At 45.8% G+C, this 19894-nt stretch overlaps 1 protein-coding gene across 1 annotated transcript in view; it reads left to right on the top strand.

The window, feature by feature from the left end:
- The window catches only part of LOC135552379 (centrosomal protein of 89 kDa-like), a 65974-nt gene that overhangs the window by 9135 nt on the left and 36945 nt on the right, over positions 1-19894 (top strand). The window contains exons 5-8 of the mRNA XM_064983958.1: positions 7574-7646; positions 9743-9874; positions 15581-15642; positions 15906-16071. Coding sequence (XP_064840030.1) covers positions 7574-7646; positions 9743-9874; positions 15581-15642; positions 15906-16071 — 433 coding nt within the window. The remainder of the gene's footprint in view (positions 1-7573; positions 7647-9742; positions 9875-15580; positions 15643-15905; positions 16072-19894) is intronic.

Genomic DNA, 19894 nt, shown 5'->3' with positions numbered 1-19894 from the left:
AGGAAGGGTTTGGGTCAGGACCTCTACGCCCGGCCTGTAAAACAGGGAGGAAGGGTTTGGGTCAGGACCTCTACGCCCGGCCTGTAAAACAGGGAGGAAGGGTTTGGGTCAGGACCTCTACGCCCGGCCTGTAAAACAGGTAGGAAGGGTTTGGGTCAGGACCTCTACGCCCGGCCTGTAAAACAGGTAGGAAGGGTTTGGGTCAGGACCTCTACGCCCGGCCTGTAAAACAGGTAGGAAGGGTTTGGGTCAGGACCTCTACGCCCGGCCTGTAAAACAGGTAGGAAGGGTTTGGGTCAGGACCTCTACGCCCGGCCTGTAAAACAGGTAGGAAGGGTTTGGGTCAGGACCTCTACACCCGGCCTGTAAAACAGGTAGGAAGGGTTTGGGTCAGGACCTCTACGCCCGGCCTGTAAAACAGGTAGGAAGGGTTTGGGTCAGGACCTCTACGCCCGGCCTGTAAAACAGGTAGGAAGGGTTTGGGTCAGGACCTCTACGCCCGGCCTGTAAAACAGGGAGGAAGGGTTTGGGTCAGGACCTCTACGCCCGGCCTGTAAAACAGGTAGGAAGGGTTTGGGTCAGGACCTCTACGCCCGGCCTGTAAAACAGGTAGGAAGGGTTTGGGTCAGGACCTCTACGCCCGGCCTGTAAAACAGGTAGGAAGGGTTTGGGTCAGGACCTCTACGCCCGGCCTGTAAAACAGGTAGGAAGGGTTTGGGTCAGGACCTCTACGCCCGGCCTGTAAAACAGGTAGGAAGGGTTTGGGTCAGGACCTCTACGCCCGGCCTGTAAAACAGGTAGGAAGGGTTTGGGTCAGGACCTCTACGCCCGGCCTGTAAAACAGGTAGGAAGGGTTTGGGTCAGGACCTCTACGCCCGGCCTGTAAAACAGGTAGGAAGGGTTTGGGTCAGGACCTCTACACATGATTGAGTCCCAAATTGTCTTTGAATCCTAGGCTTTAATTCAGAAACATATTGACAGCTTTATGAAATGAAAATATGTATATTTAAACGACACAATACAGACTTTAAATGCACAACAAGTTTGACTTCAAATGTCTTGCATCAAAAACTACTGTAGCCTGCCGTTAACAGGTTAACTATAGATATCTAAGGACTATAGATATCTAAGGAATACCTAGGATAGGATAAAGTAATCCTTCTCACCCCCCCCCCTTAAATGATTTAGATGCACTATTGTAAAGTGGCTGTTCCACTGGATGTCATAAGGTGAATTCACCAATTTGTAAGTCGCTCTGGATAAGAGCGTCTGCCAAATGACTTAAATGTAAATGTAAATGACCGTCCACACCAACGACCATAACTACTGTAGCCTGCCGTTAGCAGGTTAACTATAGATATCTAAGGACCATCCTCACCAACGACCATAACTACTGTAGCCTGCCGTTAACAGGTTAACTATAGATATCTAAGGGCCGTCCTCACCAACGACCATAACTACTGTAGCCTGCCGTTAACTATAGATATCTAAGAGCCGTCCACACCAACGACCATAACTACTGTAGCCTGCCGTTAACAGGTTAACTATCGATATCTAAGGACCGTCCACACCAACGACCATAACTACTGTAGCCTACCGTTAACTATAGATATCTAAGGGCCGTCCTCACCAACGACCATAACTACTGTAGCCTGCCGTTAACAGGTTAACTATCGATATCTAAGGGCCGTCCACACCAACGACCATAACTACTGTAGCCTGCCGTTAACAGGTTAACTATAGATATCTAAGGACCGTCCACACCAACGACCATAACTACTGTAGCCTGCCGTTAACAGGTTAACTATAGATATCTAAGGGCCGTCCACACCAACGACCATAACTACTGTAGCCTGCCGTTAACAGGTTAACGATAGATATCTAAGGACCGTCCACACCAACGACCATAACTACTGTAGCCTGCCGTTAACAGGTTAACTATAGATATCTAAGGGCCGTCCTCACCAACGACCATAACTACTGTAGCCTGCCGTTAACAGGTTAACTATAGATATCTAAGGGCCGTCCACACCAACGACCATAACTACTGTAGCCTACCGTTAACTATAGATATCTAAGGGCCGTCCTCACCAACGACCATAACTACTGTAGCCTGCCGTTAACAGGTTAACTATAGATATCTAAGGACCGTCCACACCAACGACCATAACTACTGTAGCCTGCCGTTAACAGGTTAACTATAGATATCTAAGGACCGTCCACACCAACGACCATAACTACTGTAGCCTGCCGTTAACAGGTTAACTATAGATATCTAAGGGCCGTCCACACCAACGACCATAACTACTGTAGCCTGCCGTTAACAGGTTAACTATAGATATCTAAGGACCGTCACACCAACGACCATAACTACTGTAGCCTGCCGTTAACAGGTTAACTATAGATATCTAAGGGCCGTCCTCACCAACGACCATAACTACTGTAGCCTGCCGTTAACAGGTTAACTATAGATATCTAAGGGCCGTCCACACCAACGACCATAACTACTGTAGCCTGCCGTTAACAGGTTAACTATAGATATCTAAGGGCCGTCCACACCAACGACCATAACTACTGTAGCCTGCCGTTAACAGGTTAACTATAGATATCTAAGGGCCGTCCACACCAACGACCATAACTACTGTAGCCTGCCGTTAACAGGTTAACTATAGATATCTAAGGGCCGTCCTCACCAACGACCATAACTACTGTAGCCTGCCGTTAACAGGTTAACTATAGATATCTAAGGGCCGTCCACACCAACGACCATAACTACTGTAGCCTGCCGTTAACAGGTTAACGATAGATATCTAAGGGCCGTCCACACCAACGACCATAACTACTGTAGCCTGCCGTTAACAGGTTAACGATAGATATCTAAGGGCCGTCCACACCAACGACCATAACTACTGTAGCCTGCCGTTAACAGGTTAACTATAGATATCTAAGGGCCGTCCACACCAACGACCATAACTACTGTAGCCTGCCGTTAACAGGTTAACTATAGATATCTAAGGGCCGTCCACACCAGCGACCATAACTACTGTAGCCTGCCGTTAACAGGTTAACTATAGATATCTAAGGGCCGTCCACACCAACGACCATAACTACTGTAGCCTGCCGTTAACAGGTTAACGATAGATATCTAATGGCCGTCCACACCAACGACCATAACTACTGTAGCCTGCCGTTAACAGGTTAACGATAGATATCTAAGGGCCGTCCACACCAACGACCATAACTACTGTAGCCTGCCGTTAACAGGTTAACTATAGATATCTAAGGGCCGTCCACACCAACGACCATAACTACTGTAGCCTACCGTTAACTATAGATATCTAAGGGCCGTCCTCACCAACGACCATAACTACTGTAGCCTGCCGTTAACAGGTTAACTATAGATATCTAAGGACCGTCCACACCAACGACCATAACTACTGTAGCCTGCCGTTAACTATAGATATCTAAGGGCCGTCCTCACCAACGACCATAACTACTGTAGCCTGCCGTTAACAGGTTAACTATAGATATCTAAGGGCCGTCCACACCAACGACCATAACTACTGTAGCCTGCCGTTAACAGGTTAACTATAGATATCTAAGGGCCGTCCACACCAACGACCATAACTACTGTAGCCTGCCGTTAACAGGTTAACTATAGATATCTAAGGGCCGTCCACACCAACGACCATAACTACTGTAGCCTGCCGTTAACAGGTTAAGGGCCGTCCACACCAACGACCATAACTACTGTAGCCTGCCGTTAACAGGTTAACGATAGATATCTAAGGGCCGTCCACACCAACGACCATAACTACTGTAGCCTGCCGTTAACAGGTTAACTATAGATATCTAAGGGCCGTCCACACCAACGACCATAACTACTGTAGCCTACCGTTAACTATAGATATCTAAGGGCCGTCCTCACCAACGACCATAACTACTGTAGCCTGCCGTTAACAGGTTAACTATAGATATCTAAGGACCGTCCACACCAACGACCATAACTACTGTAGCCTGCCGTTAACTATAGATATCTAAGGGCCGTCCTCACCAACGACCATAACTACTGTAGCCTGCCGTTAACAGGTTAACTATAGATATCTAAGGGCCGTCCACACCAACGACCATAACTACTGTAGCCTACCGTTAACTATAGATATCTAAGGGCCGTCCTCACCAACGACCATAACTACTGTAGCCTGCCGTTAACAGGTTAACTATAGATATCTAAGGGCCGTCCACACCAACGACCATAACTACTGTAGCCTGCCGTTAACAGGTTAACTATAGATATCTAAGGGCCGTCCACACCAACGACCATAACTACTGTAGCCTGCCGTTAACAGGTTAACTATAGATATCTAAGGGCCGTCCTCACCAACGACCATAACTACTGTAGCCTGCCGTTAACTATAGATATCTAAGGGCCGTCCTCACCAACGACCATAACTACTGTAGCCTGCCGTTAACAGGTTAACTATAGATATCTAAGGGCCGTCCACACCAACGACCATAACTACTGTAGCCTGCCGTTAACTATAGATATCTAAGGACCGTCCTCACCAACGACCATAACTACTGTAGCCTGCCGTTAACTATAGATATCTAAGGGCCGTCCTCACCAACGACCATAACTACTGTAGCCTGCCGTTAACAGGTTAACTATAGATATCTAAGGACCGTCCACACCAACGACCATAACTACTGTAGCCTGCCGTTAACTATAGATATCTATGGGCCGTCCTCACCAACGACCATAACTACTGTAGCCTGCCGTTAACAGGTTAACTATAGATATCTAAGGGCCGTCCACACCAACGACCATAACTACTGTAGCCTGCCGTTAACAGGTTAACTATAGATATCTAAGGGCCGTCCACACCAACGACCATAACTACTGTAGCCTGCCGTTAACAGGTTAACGATAGATATCTAAGGGCCGTCCACACCAACGACCATAACTACTGTAGCCTGCCGTTAACAGGTTAACGATAGATATCTAAGGGCCGTCCACACCAACGACCATAACTACTGTAGCCTGCCGTTAACAGGTTAACTATAGATATCTAAGGGCCGTCCACACCAACGACCATAACTACTGTAGCCTACCGTTAACTATAGATATCTAAGGGCCGTCCTCACCAACGACCATAACTACTGTAGCCTGCCGTTAACAGGTTAACTATAGATATCTAAGGACCGTCCACACCAACGACCATAACTACTGTAGCCTGCCGTTAACTATAGATATCTAAGGGCCGTCCTCACCAACGACCATAACTACTGTAGCCTGCCGTTAACAGGTTAACTATAGATATCTAAGGGCCGTCCACACCAACGACCATAACTACTGTAGCCTGCCGTTAACAGGTTAACTATAGATATCTAAGGGCCGTCCTCACCAACGACCATAACTACTGTAGCCTGCCGTTAACAGGTTAACTATAGATATCTAAGGGCCGTCCACACCAACGACCATAACTACTGTAGCCTGCCGTTAACAGGTTAACTATAGATATCTAAGGGCCGTCCACACCAACGACCATAACTACTGTAGCCTGCCGTTAACTATAGATATCTAAGGGCCGTCCACACCAACGACCATAACTACTGTAGCCTGCCGTTAACAGGTTAACGATAGATATCTAAGGGCCGTCCACACCAACGACCATAACTACTGTAGCCTGCCGTTAACAGGTTAACTATAGATATCTAAGGGCCGTCCAGACCAACGACCATAACTACTGTAGCCTGCCGTTAACAGGTTAACCATAGATATCTAAGGGCCGTCCACACCAACGACCATAACTACTGTAGCCTGCCGTTAACAGGTTAACTATAGATATCTAAGGGCCGTCCACACCAACGACCATAACTACTGTAGCCTGCCGTTAACAGGTTAACTATAGATATCTAAGGGCCGTCCACACCAACGACCATAACTACTGTAGCCTGCCGTTAACTATAGATATCTAAGGGCCGTCCTCACCAACGACCATAACTACTGTAGCCTGCCGTTAACAGGTTAACTATAGATATCTAAGGGCCGTCCACACCAACGACCATAACTACTGTAGCCTGCCGTTAACAGGTTAACTATAGATATCTAAGGGCCGTCCACACCAACGACCATAACTACTGTAGCCTGCCGTTAACAGGTTAACTATAGATATCTAAGGGCCGTCCTCACCAACGACCATAACTACTGTAGCCTGCCGTTAACTATAGATATCTAAGGGCCGTCCTCACCAACGACCATAACTACTGTAGCCTGCCGTTAACAGGTTAACTATAGATATCTAAGGGCCGTCCACACCAACGACCATAACTACTGTAGCCTGCCGTTAACTATAGATATCTAAGGACCGTCCTCACCAACGACCATAACTACTGTAGCCTGCCGTTAACTATAGATATCTAAGGGCCGTCCTCACCAACGACCATAACTACTGTATGACACACAGAGCCTTCAGAATGTATTCACACCCCTCTACTTATCCCACATTCTATTGTTACAGCCTGAATTTAAAATGTATTAAAAGGAGATTCGTTTTTTTAACTAGTCTACTACACACAACATCCCATAATGTCAAAGTGGTATTTATTCATTTAACCTTTTTATTTAACATGGCGAGTCAGTTTAAGAACAGATTCTTATTTTACAATGACGGCCTTCCCCGGGCCAAACCCGGACGACGCCGGGCCGATTGTGCGCCACCCTATTGGACTCCCAATCACGGCCGGATGTGATACAGCCTGGTTTCGAACCAGGGACTGTACTGAGACACAGTGCCTTAGACCACTGCTCCACTCAGGAGTAGAGTGCAGGAATAGACATCACATTATAGACATCACATTATAGACATCACATTATAGACATCACATTATAGACATCACATTATAGACATCACATTATAGACATCACATTATAGACATCACATTATAAGTTGCATGGACTCACCTCTGTGTGCAATCATAGTGTTTAACATGAGGTGTGAATGACTACCTCATCTCTGTACCCCACACATACAATTATCGGGTGGCAGGTAGCCTGGTGGTTCGAGCGTTGGACTAGTCAGAGAGTTATCTCGACCAAAGTTTCTCAGTCTTAGAAATAAAGGTCTCGTTCATGAAGGTATTTTTATGCCAAAATGATGGTTTTTCACCATAAACAGCAGCTCTCTAAACCCTGAATGGCAATTCAACTGTCTTCTCTTTAAACCCCGAATGGCAATTCAACTGTCTTCTCTTTAAACCCTGAATGGCAATTCAACTGTCTTCTCTTTAAACCCCAAATGGCAATTCAACTGTCTTCTCTTTAAACCCCGAATGGCAATTCAACTGTCTTTGCTTTAAACCCCGAATGGCAATTCAACTGTCTTCTCTTTAAACCCCGAATGGCAATTCAACTGTCTTTGCTTTAAACCCCGAATGGCAATTCAACTGTCTTCTCTTTAAACCCCGAATGGCAATTCAACTGTCTTTGCTTTAAACCCCGAATGGCAATTCAACTGTCTTCTCTTTAAACTCCCAAGCTGTGTTGTGTTAAATCCTTGTCTCTGTTTTCCAGAGTGATGTTCTGTCAGAGGGCAGAGAGGAGACTGATGACTCTGCCTTCGACATAGTGTCCCCTCTACCCCCAGGTTGGTCCCCCCCACCCCACACACACCAAACACACGGTCTGCATTCACTATTCAGACTATTATAAAATATAGCTCTGTATTCCAGAGGAAGCTGAGGTTCAACAGAGGAAGCTGAGGTTCAACAGATGTTTCCATAATTAATATAGCTCTCTATTCCAGAGGAAGCTGAGGTTCAACAGATGTTTCCATAATTAATATAGCTCTCTATTCCAGAGGAAGCTGAGGTTCATCAGATGTTTCCATAATTAATATAGCTCTCTATTCCAGAGGAAGCTGAGGTTCAACAGATGTTTCCATAATTAATATAGCTCTCTATTCCAGAGGAAGCTGAGGTTCATCAGATGTTTCCATAATTAATATAGCTCTCTATTCCAGAGGAAGCTGAGGTTCATCAGATGTTTCCATAATTAATATAGCTCTCTATTCCAGAGGAAGCTGAGGTTCAACAGATGTTTCCATAATTAATATAGCTCTCTATTCCAGAGGAAGCTGAGGTTCAACAGATGTTTCCATAATTAATATAGCTCTCTATTCCAGAGGAAGCTGAGGTTCAACAGATGTTTCCATAATTAATATAGCTCTGTATTCCAGAGGAAGCTGAGGTTCATCAGATGTTTCCATAATTAATATAGCTCTCTATTCCAGAGGAAGCTGAGGTTCATCAGATGTTTCCATAATTAATATAGCTCTCTATTCCAGAGGAAGCTGAGGTTCAACAGATGTTTCCATAATTAATATAGCTCTCTATTCCAGAGGAAGCTGAGGTTCAACAGATGTTTCCATAATTAGTATAGCTCTGTATTCCAGAGGAAGCTGAGGTTCAACAGATGTTTCCATAATTAATATAGCTCTCTATTCCAGAGGAAGCTGAGGTTCAACAGATGTTTCCATAATTAATATAGCTCTGTATTCCAGAGGAAGCTGAGGTTCAACAGATGTTTCCATAATTAATATAGCTCTCTATTCCAGAGGAAGCTGAGGTTCAACAGATGTTTCCATAATTAATATAGCTCTGTATTAAGCTGAGGTTCATCAGATGTTTCCATAATTAATAAAGCTCTCTATTCCAGAGGAAGCTGAGGTTCAACAGATGTTTCCTTAATTAATATAGCTCTGTATTCCAGGGGAAGCTGAGGTTCATCAGATGTTTCCATAATTAATATAGCTCTGTATTCCAGAGGAAGCTGAGGTTCAACAGATGTTTCCATAATTAATATAGCTCTGTATTCCAGAGGAAGCTGAAGTTCATCAGATGTTTCCATAATTTATATAGCTCTGTATTCCAGAGGAAGCTGAGGTTCAACAGATGTTTCCATAATTAATATAGCTCTCTATTCCAGAGGAAGCTGAGGTTCAACAGATGTTTCCATAATTAATATAGCTCTGTATTCCAGAGGAAGCTGAGGTTCATCAGATGTTTCCATAATTAATATAGCTCTCTATTCCAGAGGAAGCTGAGGTTCATCAGATGTTTCCATAATTAATATAGCTCTCTATTCCAGAGGAAGCCGAGGTTCATCAGATGTTTCCATAATTAATATAGCTCTGTATTCCAGAGGAAGCCGAGGTTCAACAGATGTTTCCATAATTAATATAGCTCTGTATTCCAGAGGAAGCCGAGGTTCATCAGATGTTTCCATAATTAATATAGCTCTGTATTCCAGAGGAAGCCGAGGTTCATCAGATGTTTCCATAATTAATATAGCTCTCTATTCCAGAGGAAGCTGAGGTTCATCAGATGTTTCCATAATTAATATAGCTCTCTATTCCAGAGGAAGCCGAGGTTCATCAGATGTTTCCATAATTAATATAGCTCTGTATTCCAGAGGAAGCCGAGGTTCAACAGATGTTTCCATAATTAATATAGCTCTGTATTCCAGAGGAAGCCGAGGTTCATCAGATGTTTCCATAATTAATATAGCTCTGTATTCCAGAGGAAGCCGAGGTTCAACAGATGTTTCCATAATTAATATAGCTCTGTATTCCAGAGGAAGCCGAGGTTCATCAGATGTTTCCATAATTAATATAGCTCTCTATTCCAGAGGAAGCTGAGGTTCATCAGATGTTTCCATAATTAATATAGCTCTGTATTCCAGAGGAAGCCGAGGTTCATCAGATGTTTCCAACACCAGTTCAGAAGGTAAAACACTTTTCTTTGTATCTTTCTGCTGTAATGTTTTTCCTTGAGATTGGATACATCCCATATTATTCCCTATATAGTGCACTACTTTAGACCAGAGCCCTATGGCACCCTATTCCCTATATCGTGCACTACTTTAGACCAGAGCCCTATGGCACCCTATTCCCTATATAGTGCACTACTTTAGACCAGAGCCCTATGGCTCCCTATTCCCTACATAGTGCACTACTTTAGACCAGAGCCCTATGGCTCCCTATTCCCTACATAGTGCACTACTTTAGACCAGAGCCCTATTCCCTATATAGTGCACTACTTTAGACCAGAGCCCTATTCCCTATATAGTGCACTACTTTAGACCAGAGCCCTATGGGACCCTATTCCCTATATAGTGCACTACTTTAGACCAGAGCCCTATGGCACCCTATTCCCTACATAGTGCACTACTTTATACCAGAGCCCTATGGCACCCTATTCCCTATATAGTGCACTACTTTAGACCAGAGCCCTATGGCACCCTATTCCCTATATAGTGCACTACTTTAGATCAGAGCCCTATGGCACCCTATTCCCTATATAGTGCACTACTTTAGATCAGAGCCCTATGGCACCCTATTCCCTATATAGTGCACTACTTTAGACCAGAGCCCTATGGCACCCTATTCCCTACATAGTGCACTACTTTAGACCAGAGCCCTATGACAGCCTATTCCCTATATAGTGCACTACTTTAGACCAGAGCCCTATGGGACCCTATTCCCTATATAGTGCACTACTTTAGACCAGAGCCCTATGGCACCCTATTCCCTACATAGTGCACTACTTTAGACCAGAGCCCTATGGCACCCTATTCCCTATATAGTGCACTACTTTAGACCAGAGCCCTATGGGACCCTATTCCCTATATAGTGCACTACTTTAGACCAGAGCCCTATGGCACCCTATTCCCTATATAGTGCACTACTTTATACCAGAGCCCTATGGGACCCTATTCCCTATATAGTGCACTACTTTAGACCAGAGCCCTATGGGACCCTATTCCCTATATAGTGCACTACTTTAGACCAGAGCCCTATGGCACCCTATTCCCTATATAGTGCACTACTTTAGACCAGAGCCCTATGGGACCCTATTCCCTATATAGTGCACTACTTTAGACCAGAGCCCTATGGCACCCTATTCCCTATATAGTACACTACTTTAGACCACAGCCCTATGGCACCCTATTCCCAATATAGTGCACTACTTTAGACCAGAGCCCTATGGCACCCTATTCCCTATATAGTGTACTACTTTAGACCAGAGCCCTATGGCACCCTATTCCCTATATAGTGCACTACTTTAGACCAGAGCCCTATGGCACCCAATTCCCTACATAGTGCACTACTTTATACCAGAGCCCTATGGGACCCTATTCCCTATATAGTGCACTACTTTAGACCAGAGCCCTATGGCACCCTATTCCCTATATAGTGCACTACTTTAGACCAGAGCCCTATGGCACCCTATTCCCTATATAGTGTACTACTTTAGACCAGAGCCCTATGGCACCCTATTCCCTATATAGTGCACTACTTTAGACCAGTGCCCTATGGCACCCTATTCCCTATATAGTGCACTACTTTAGACCAGAGCCCTATGGCACCCTATTCCCTACATAGTGCACTACTTTATACCAGAGCCCTATGACAGCCTATTCCCTATATAGTGCACTACTTTAGACCAGAGACCTATGGCACCCTATTCCCTACATAGTGCACTACTTTATACCAGAGCCCTATGGGACCCTATTCCCTACATAGTGCACTACTTTATACCAGAGCCCTATGGGACCCTATTCCCTATATAGTGCACTACTTTAGACCAGATCCCTATGGCACCCTATTCCCTATATATAGTGCACTACTTTAGACCAGAGCAGGTTAGTGTAACTGAGGTAATACTACAGAGGTATATGACACCTATTCCATACATAGTGCACTACTTTAGACCAGAGCCCTATGACACCCTATTCCCTATATAGTGCACTACTTTAGACCAGAGCCCTATGGCACCCTATTCCCTACATAGTGCACTACTTTAGACCAGAGCCCTATGACAGCCTATTCCCTATATAGTGCACTACTTTAGACCAGAGCCCTATGGCACCCTATGGCACCCTATCGAATACAACTGGTGTTTCACCTTACAGTGACTTACAAGCCCTGAACCAACGAGGCAGTTTTAAGAAAAATAAGAGTTAAAAAGAAGATTTACTAAATTGACTAACGAGTCAATGTGATGGGGGTACAGGTTAGTGGAGGTAACTGAGGTAATGTGTAGGTAGAGTTAGTGACTATGTATAGGTAATAAACAGAGCTACAGATGGGGGTACAGGTTAGTGGAGGTAACTGAGGTAATAAACAGAGCTACAGATGGGGGTACAGGTTAGTGGAGGTAACTGAGGTAATATGTAGGTAGAGTTATTGACTATGTATAGGTAATAAACAGAGCTGCAGATGGGGTACAGGTTAGTGGAGGTAACTGAGGTAATAAACAGAGCTACAGATGGGGGTACAGGTTAGTGGAGGTAACTGAGGTAATAAACAGAGCTACAGATGGGGGTACTTAACCCGGAAGCCAGCCGCACCAATGTGTCGTCGGAAACACAGTACATCTTTGATTGATTGATTGATGAGTCTCTACCTCAGGCGAGCAAAACCTTGAGACTTCCTTGAATATTTGATTTTGCGCACCAGCTGTTATTTACACATAGACACGGACCTCCACCCCCTTCTCTTACCGGAGGCAGCTGTTCTGTCTTGCTGATGCACAGAAACACAGGGTACAGAGGCCTGTTTTGAGCTGGATTTCTCCTGCTGCCCCTCAGCCGGTCGCCGCCCCTCAGCCAGTACATTTCTGAGCTGCCAGTTATCTCTATGCTCAGGCGCTCCCTCAACATGATCAGGACAGAGAAACCAGACACACGCTCCCTCAACATGACCAGGACAGAGAAACCAGACACACGCTCCCTCAACATGATCAGGACAGAGAAACCAGACACACGCTCCCTCAACATGATCAGGACAGAGAAACCAGACACACGCTCCCTCAACATGATCAGGACAGAGAAACCAGACACACGCTCCCTCAACATGATCGGGACAGAGAAACCAGACACACGCTCCCTCAACATGATCGGGACAGAGAAACCAGACACACGCTCCCTCAACATGATCAGGACAGAGAAACCAGACACACGTTCCCTCAACATGATCGGGACAGAGAAACCAGACACACGCTCCCTCAACATGATCAGGACAGAGAAACCAGACACACGCTCCCTCAACATGATCAGGACAGAGAAACCAGACACACGCTCCCTCAACATGATCAGGACAGAGAAACCAGACACACGTTCCCTCAACATGATCAGGACAGAGAAACCAGACACACGCTCCCTCAACATTATCAGGACAGAGAAACCAGACACACGTTCCCTCAACATGATCAGACAGAGAAACCAGGCACACGCTCCCTCAACATGATCAGGAAACAGAAACCAGACACACGCTCCCTCAACATGATCAGGACAGAGAAACCAGACACACGCTCCCTCAACATGATCAGGACAGAGAAACCAGACACACGCTCCCTCAACATGATCGGGACAGAGAAACCAGACACACGCTCCCTCAACATGATCAGGACAGAGAAACCAGACACACGCTCCCTCAACATGATCAGGACAGAGAAACCAGACACACGCTCCCTCAACATGATCAGGACACAGAAACCAGACACACGTTCCCTCAACATGATCAGGACAGAGAAACCAGACACACGCTCATTGCTCACATGGAGCACTCCAAACAGAAGACACTGAAAACATCTACAGATCTTGTAAATTAAACCAAAACTCACAAGTTTAGCAGGTTGTGATCTCTGCAACCAACGTCTCCACTCCGAGAATGACAACGGTAAATGACTGTAATTAATACCTGCATTAACAGAAATTAATGTAACCAACTGATGGGGATTAACGGTACATGTACTACTGGTGACCTATGTAATGGGGAATTGATTCAAAATATATATATATCAAAGGGAGGCCGTTGTGGTGAGACGTGGGAGGCCGTTGTGGTGAGACGTGGGAGGCCGTTGTGGAGAGGCTGGGCGGAGGCCGTTGCGGAGAGGCGGGGCGGAGGCCGTTGCGGAGAGGCGGGGCGGAGGCCGTTGCGGAGAGGCGGGGCGGAGGCCGTTGTGGAGAGGCGGGGCGGAGGCCGTTGGGTTCGCCACACACCCCTCCCCTTTTTCTCAACATTATAAATTATACTCAAGACACATCTCAATATCTGAGATGCTTTTCACTGACAGCCTCAACTCCGTAATCAGCTAGGCTTATTGCCACCTGCCCTGCAGAAATTGCGGGCTTCCCAATAGGCATATGCCTACGAGCTTGTATTTTTGAATTATTTTAATTATTTCTGTAGAGACCCACCCCAATTCAATTTCTCTCCTGTTCTATTGGTTTTCATATCAACTTTCTTTCGTTGTCCAGAAGACAAAGGCACAATCCTGGTTATATTATCACCCCATCCTGGTCATATTATTATCATCCCATCCTGGTCATATTATTATCAACCCATCCTGGTCATATTATCAACCCATCCTGGTTATATTATCAACCCATCCTGGTTATATTATCAACCCATCCTGGTCATATTATTATCATCCCATCCTGGTCATATTATTATCAACCCATCCTGGTCATATTATCAACCCATCCTGGTTATATTATCAACCCATCCTGGTTATATTATCAACCCATCCTGGTCATATTATTATCAACCCATCCTGATCATATTATCAACCCATCCTGGTTATATTATCAACCCATCCTGGTCATATTATTATCACCCCATCCTGGTCATATTATTAACAACCCATCCTGATCATATTATTATCAACCCATCCTGGTCATATTATTATCAACCCATCCTGGTCATATTATCAACCCATCCTGGTTATATTATCATCAACCCATCCTGGTCATATTATTATCACCCCATCCTGGTCATATTATTATCAACCCATCCTGGTCATATTATCAACCCATCCTGGTTATATTATCATCACCCCATCCTGGTCATATTATTATCATCCCATCCTGGTCATATTATCAACCCATCCTGGTTATATTATCATCAACCCATCCTGGTCATATTATTATCACCCCATCCTGGTCATATTATCAACCCATCCTGGTCATATTATTATCAACCCATCCTGGTCATATTATTATCATCCCATCCTGGTCATATTATCATCAACCCATCCTGGTCATATTATTATCATCCCATCCTGGTCATATTATTATCAACCCGTCCTGGTCATATTATTATCAACCCATCCTGGTCATATTATTATCAACCCATCCTGGTCATATTATTATCAACCCATCCTGGTCCTGTTATCAACCCATCCTGGTCATATTATTATCAACCCATCCTGGTCATATTATTATCAACCCATCCTGGTCATATTATTATCAACCCATCCTGGTCATAGTATTATCAACCCATCCTGGTCATATTATTATCAACCCATCCTGGTCATATTATTATCAACCCATCCTGGTCATATTATTATCTACCCATCCTGGTCATATTATTATCAACCCATCCTGGTCGTATTGGGAGTACTGGAGTTGGGCTTTTGGGGGTAATTGGAGGACTGGAGTTGGACTGAGATATGAATATATCTCTCCCTCTTTCCTTCTCTCATGATCCCTCTTACAAACCCCTCTCTCCCCCAGGCCACACCGTCCAAACTGGAGCAGAGGCCATCGTCTTGGTCTCAGAAGCATGCCTTCCCCAGGTAAGGACTTGTCTTTGGCCCAGTGAGACCGCCTATAAAAACACCCCCATTTCATTTGCCAAATGGTAGGATTATAATTCCCATCCTCTCCATACCAGCTCTCTATCACCTAGCCTAGATCAGCCTACTGTCTATCACCTAGTCTAGATCAGTCTACAGTCTAACACTGTGAGGGCAGTTATCTCCCTCTCTCTCTCTCTCTCTCCTCTCTCTCTATCCATTCTCTTTCTCTCCCCTCTCTTTGTTTTTCTAATTGCCAGTAGTTGCATGTTTCAGAGGGAAGTGATGAGAGGAATTACACTGACTCTGTGTGTATACCTAAACTACTTATTCTCTCAGATTTGACAGAAGAAAGCTTCCGTGCATCTAAGAAGAGGTCTTCAGCCCAGAAGACCAAGAGTTCAGGAAGCAGGAGAGATGGACCATCAGGTAGACCGTCGTCCTTAGAGTCAGTCAGGACACAGTCATCCTTAGTCAGGACACAGTCATCCTTAGTCAGGACACAGTCGTCCTTAGAGTCAGTCAGGACACAGTCATCCTTAGTCAGGACACAGTCATCCTTAGTCAGGACACAGTCATCCTTAGTCAGTCAGGACACAGTCATCCTTAGTCAGTCAGGACACAGTCATCCTTAGTCAGTCAGGACACAGTCATCCTTAGAGTCAGTCAGGACACAGTCATCCTTAGTCAGTCAGGACACAGTCATCCTTAGTCAGTCAGGACACAGTCATCCTTAGTCAGTCAGGACACAGTCATCCTTAGTCAGTCAGGACACAGTCATCCTTAGTCAGGACACAGTCGTCCTTAGTCAGTCAGGACACAGTCATCCTTAGTCAGCCAGGACACAGTCATCCTTAGTCAGGACACAGTCATCCTTAGTCAGGACACAGTCATCCTTAGTCAGGACACAGTCGTCCTTAGTCAGGACACAGTCATCCTTAGTCAGTTAGGACACAGTCATCCTTAGTCAGGACACAGTCATCCTTAGTCAGGACACAGTCATCCTTAGTCAGGACACAGTCATCCTTAGTCAGGACACAGTCATCATTAGTCAGGACACAGTCGTCCTTAGTCAGCCAGGACACAGTCATCCTTAGTCAGTCAGGACACAGTCATCCTTAGTCAGTCAGGACACAGTCATCCTTAGTCAGGACACAGTCATCCTTAGTCAGGACACAGTCATCCTTAGTCAGGACACAGTCATCCTTAGTCAGTCAGGACACAGTCATCCTTAGTCAGGACACAGTCATCCTTAGTCAGTCAGGACACAGTCATCCTTAGTCAGTCAGGACACAGTCATCCTTAGTCAGTCAGGACACAGTCATCCTTAGTCAGTCAGGACACAGTCATCCTTAGTCAGGACACAGTCATCCTTAGTCAGTCAGGACACAGTCATCCTTAGTCAGGACACAGTCGTCCTTAGAGTCAGTCAGGACACAGTCATCCTTAGAGTCAGTCAGTACACAGTCATCCTTAGTCAGTCAGGACACAGTCATCCTTAGTCAGTCAGGACACAGTCATCCTTAGTCAGTCAGGACACAGTCATCCTTAGTCAGTCAGGACACAGTCGTCCTTAGTCAGTCAGGACACTTTCGTCCTTAGTCAGTCAGGACACAGTCGTCCTTAGTCAGTCAGGACACAGTCGTCCTTAGTCAGTCAGGACACAGTCGTCCTTAGTCAGTCAGGACACAGTCGTCCTTAGTCAGTCAGGACACAGTCGTCCTTAGTCAGTCAGGACACAGTCATCCTTAGTCAGTCAGGACACAGTCGTCCTTAGTCAGTCAGGACACAGTCGTCCTTAGTCAGTCAGGACACAGTCGTCCTTAGTCAGCCAGGACACAGTCATCCTTAGTCAGTTAGGACACAGTCATCCTTAGTCAGGCAGGACACAGTCATCCTTAGTCAGGACACAGTCATCCTTAGTCAGTTAGGACACAGTCGTCCTTAGTCAGCCAGGACACAGTCGTCCTTAGTCAGCCAGGACACAGTCGTCCTTAGTCAGCCAGGACACAGTCGTCCTTAGTCAGCCAGGACACAGTCGTCCTTAGTCAGCCAGGACACAGTCGTCCTTAGTCAGCCAGGACACAGTCATCCTTAGTCAGCCAGGACACAGTCATCCTTAGTCAGCCAGGACACAGTCATCCTTAGTCAGGACACAGTCATCCTTAGTCAGGACACAGTCATCCTTAGTCAGGACAGTCATCCTTAGTCAGTCAGGACACAGTCATCCTTAGTCAGCCAGGACACAGTCATCCTTAGTCAGTCAGGACACAGTCATCCTTAGTCAGGACACAGTCGTCCTTAGAGTCAGTCAGGACACAGTCATCCTTAGTCAGTCAGGACACAGTCATCCTTAGTCAGTCAGGACACAGTCGTCCTTAGTCAGTCAGGACACAGTCGTCCTTAGTCAGGACACAGTCGTCCTTAGTCAGTCAGGACACAGTCGTCCTTAGTCAGTCAGGTCACAGTCGTCCTTAGTCAGTCAGGACACAGTCATCCTTAGTCAGTCAGGACACAGTCGTCCTTAGTCAGTCAGGTCACAGTCATCCTTAGTCAGTCAGGACACAGTCGTCCTTAGTCAGTCAGGACACAGTCATCCTTAGTCAGGACACAGTCGTCCTTAGTCAGTCAGGACACAGTCGTCCTTAGTCAGTCAGGACACAGTCGTCCTTAGTCAGTCAGGACACAGTCATCCTTAGTCAGTCAGGACACAGTCATCCTTAGAGTCAGTCAGGACACAGTCATCCTTAGTCAGCCCGGACACAGTCATCCTTAGTCAGTCAGGACACAGTCATCCTTAGTCAGTCAGGACACAGTCATCCTTAGTCAGGACACAGTCATCCTTAGTCAGTCAGGACACAGTCATCCTTAGTCAGTCAGGACACAGTCATCCTTAGTCAGGACACAGTCATCCTTAGTCAGTCAGGACACAGTCGTCCTTAGTCAGTCAGGTCACAGTCGTCCTTAGTCAGTCAGGTCACAGTCATCCTTAGTCAGTCAGGACACAGTCATCCTTAGTCAGTCAGGACACAGTCATCCTTAGTCAGTCAGGACACAGTCGTCCTTAGTCAGTCAGGACACAGTCATCCTTAGTCAGTCAGGACACAGTCATCCTTAGTCAGTCAGGACACAGTCGTCCTTAGTCAGTCAGGACACAGTCATCCTTAGTCAGTCAGGACACAGTCATCCTTAGTCAGTCAGGACACAGTCATCCTTAGTCAGTCAGGACACAGTCATCCTTAGTCAGTCAGGACACATTCATCCTTAGTCAGGTCACAGTCATCCTTAGTCAGTCAGGTCACAGTCATCCTTAGTCAGTCAGGACACAGTCATCCTTAGTCAGTCAGGACACAGTCATCCTTAGTCAGGACACAGTCATCCTCAGTCAGGACACAGTCATCCTTAGTCAGTCAGGACACAGTCATCCTTAGTCAGGACACAGTCGTCCTTATTCAGTCAGGTCACAGTCGTCCTTAGTCAGTCAGGACACAGTCGTCCTTAGTCAGTCAGGACACAGTCATCCTTAGTCAGGACACAGTCATCCTTAGTCAGGACACAGTCATCCTTAGTCAGGACACAGTCATCCTTAGTCAGTCAGGACACATTCATCCTTAGTCAGGTCACAGTCATCCTTAGTCAGTCAGGTCACAGTCATCCTTAGTCAGTCAGGACACAGTCATCCTTAGTCAGTCAGGACACAGTCATCCTTAGTCAGTCAGGACACAGTCATCCTTAGTCAGGACACAGTCATCCTCAGTCAGGACACAGTCATCCTTAGTCAGGACACAGTCATCCTTAGTCAGTCAGGACACAGTCATCCTTAGTCAGTCAGGTCACAGTCATCCTTAGTCAGTCAGGTCACAGTCATCCTTAGTCAGGACACTGTCATCCTTAGTCAGGACACAGTCATCCTTAGTCAGGACACAGTCATCCTTAGTCAGGACACAGTCATCCTTAGTCAGGACACAGTCATCCTTAGTCAGGACACAGTCATCCTTAGTCAGGACACAGTCATCCTTAGTCAGGACACAGTCGTCCTTAGTCAGTCAGGACACTGTCGTCCTTAGTCAGTCAGGTCACAGTCGTCCTTAGTCAGGACACAGTCATCCTTAGTCAGGACACAGTCATCCTTAGTCAGGACACAGTCGTCCTTAGAGTCTGTCAGGACACAGTCATCCTTAGTCAGGACACAGTATTATATATCTGGACCTCACAGTATTATATATCTGGACCTCACAGTATTATATATCTG

The sequence above is a fragment of the Oncorhynchus masou genome, chromosome 2 (assembly GCF_036934945.1).
Source record: "Oncorhynchus masou masou isolate Uvic2021 chromosome 2, UVic_Omas_1.1, whole genome shotgun sequence".
Lineage (NCBI taxonomy): Eukaryota > Metazoa > Chordata > Actinopteri > Salmoniformes > Salmonidae > Oncorhynchus > Oncorhynchus masou.
The sequence above is the reverse complement of the archived record's forward strand: the minus strand, read 5'-3'. Positions and strand labels throughout refer to the sequence as shown.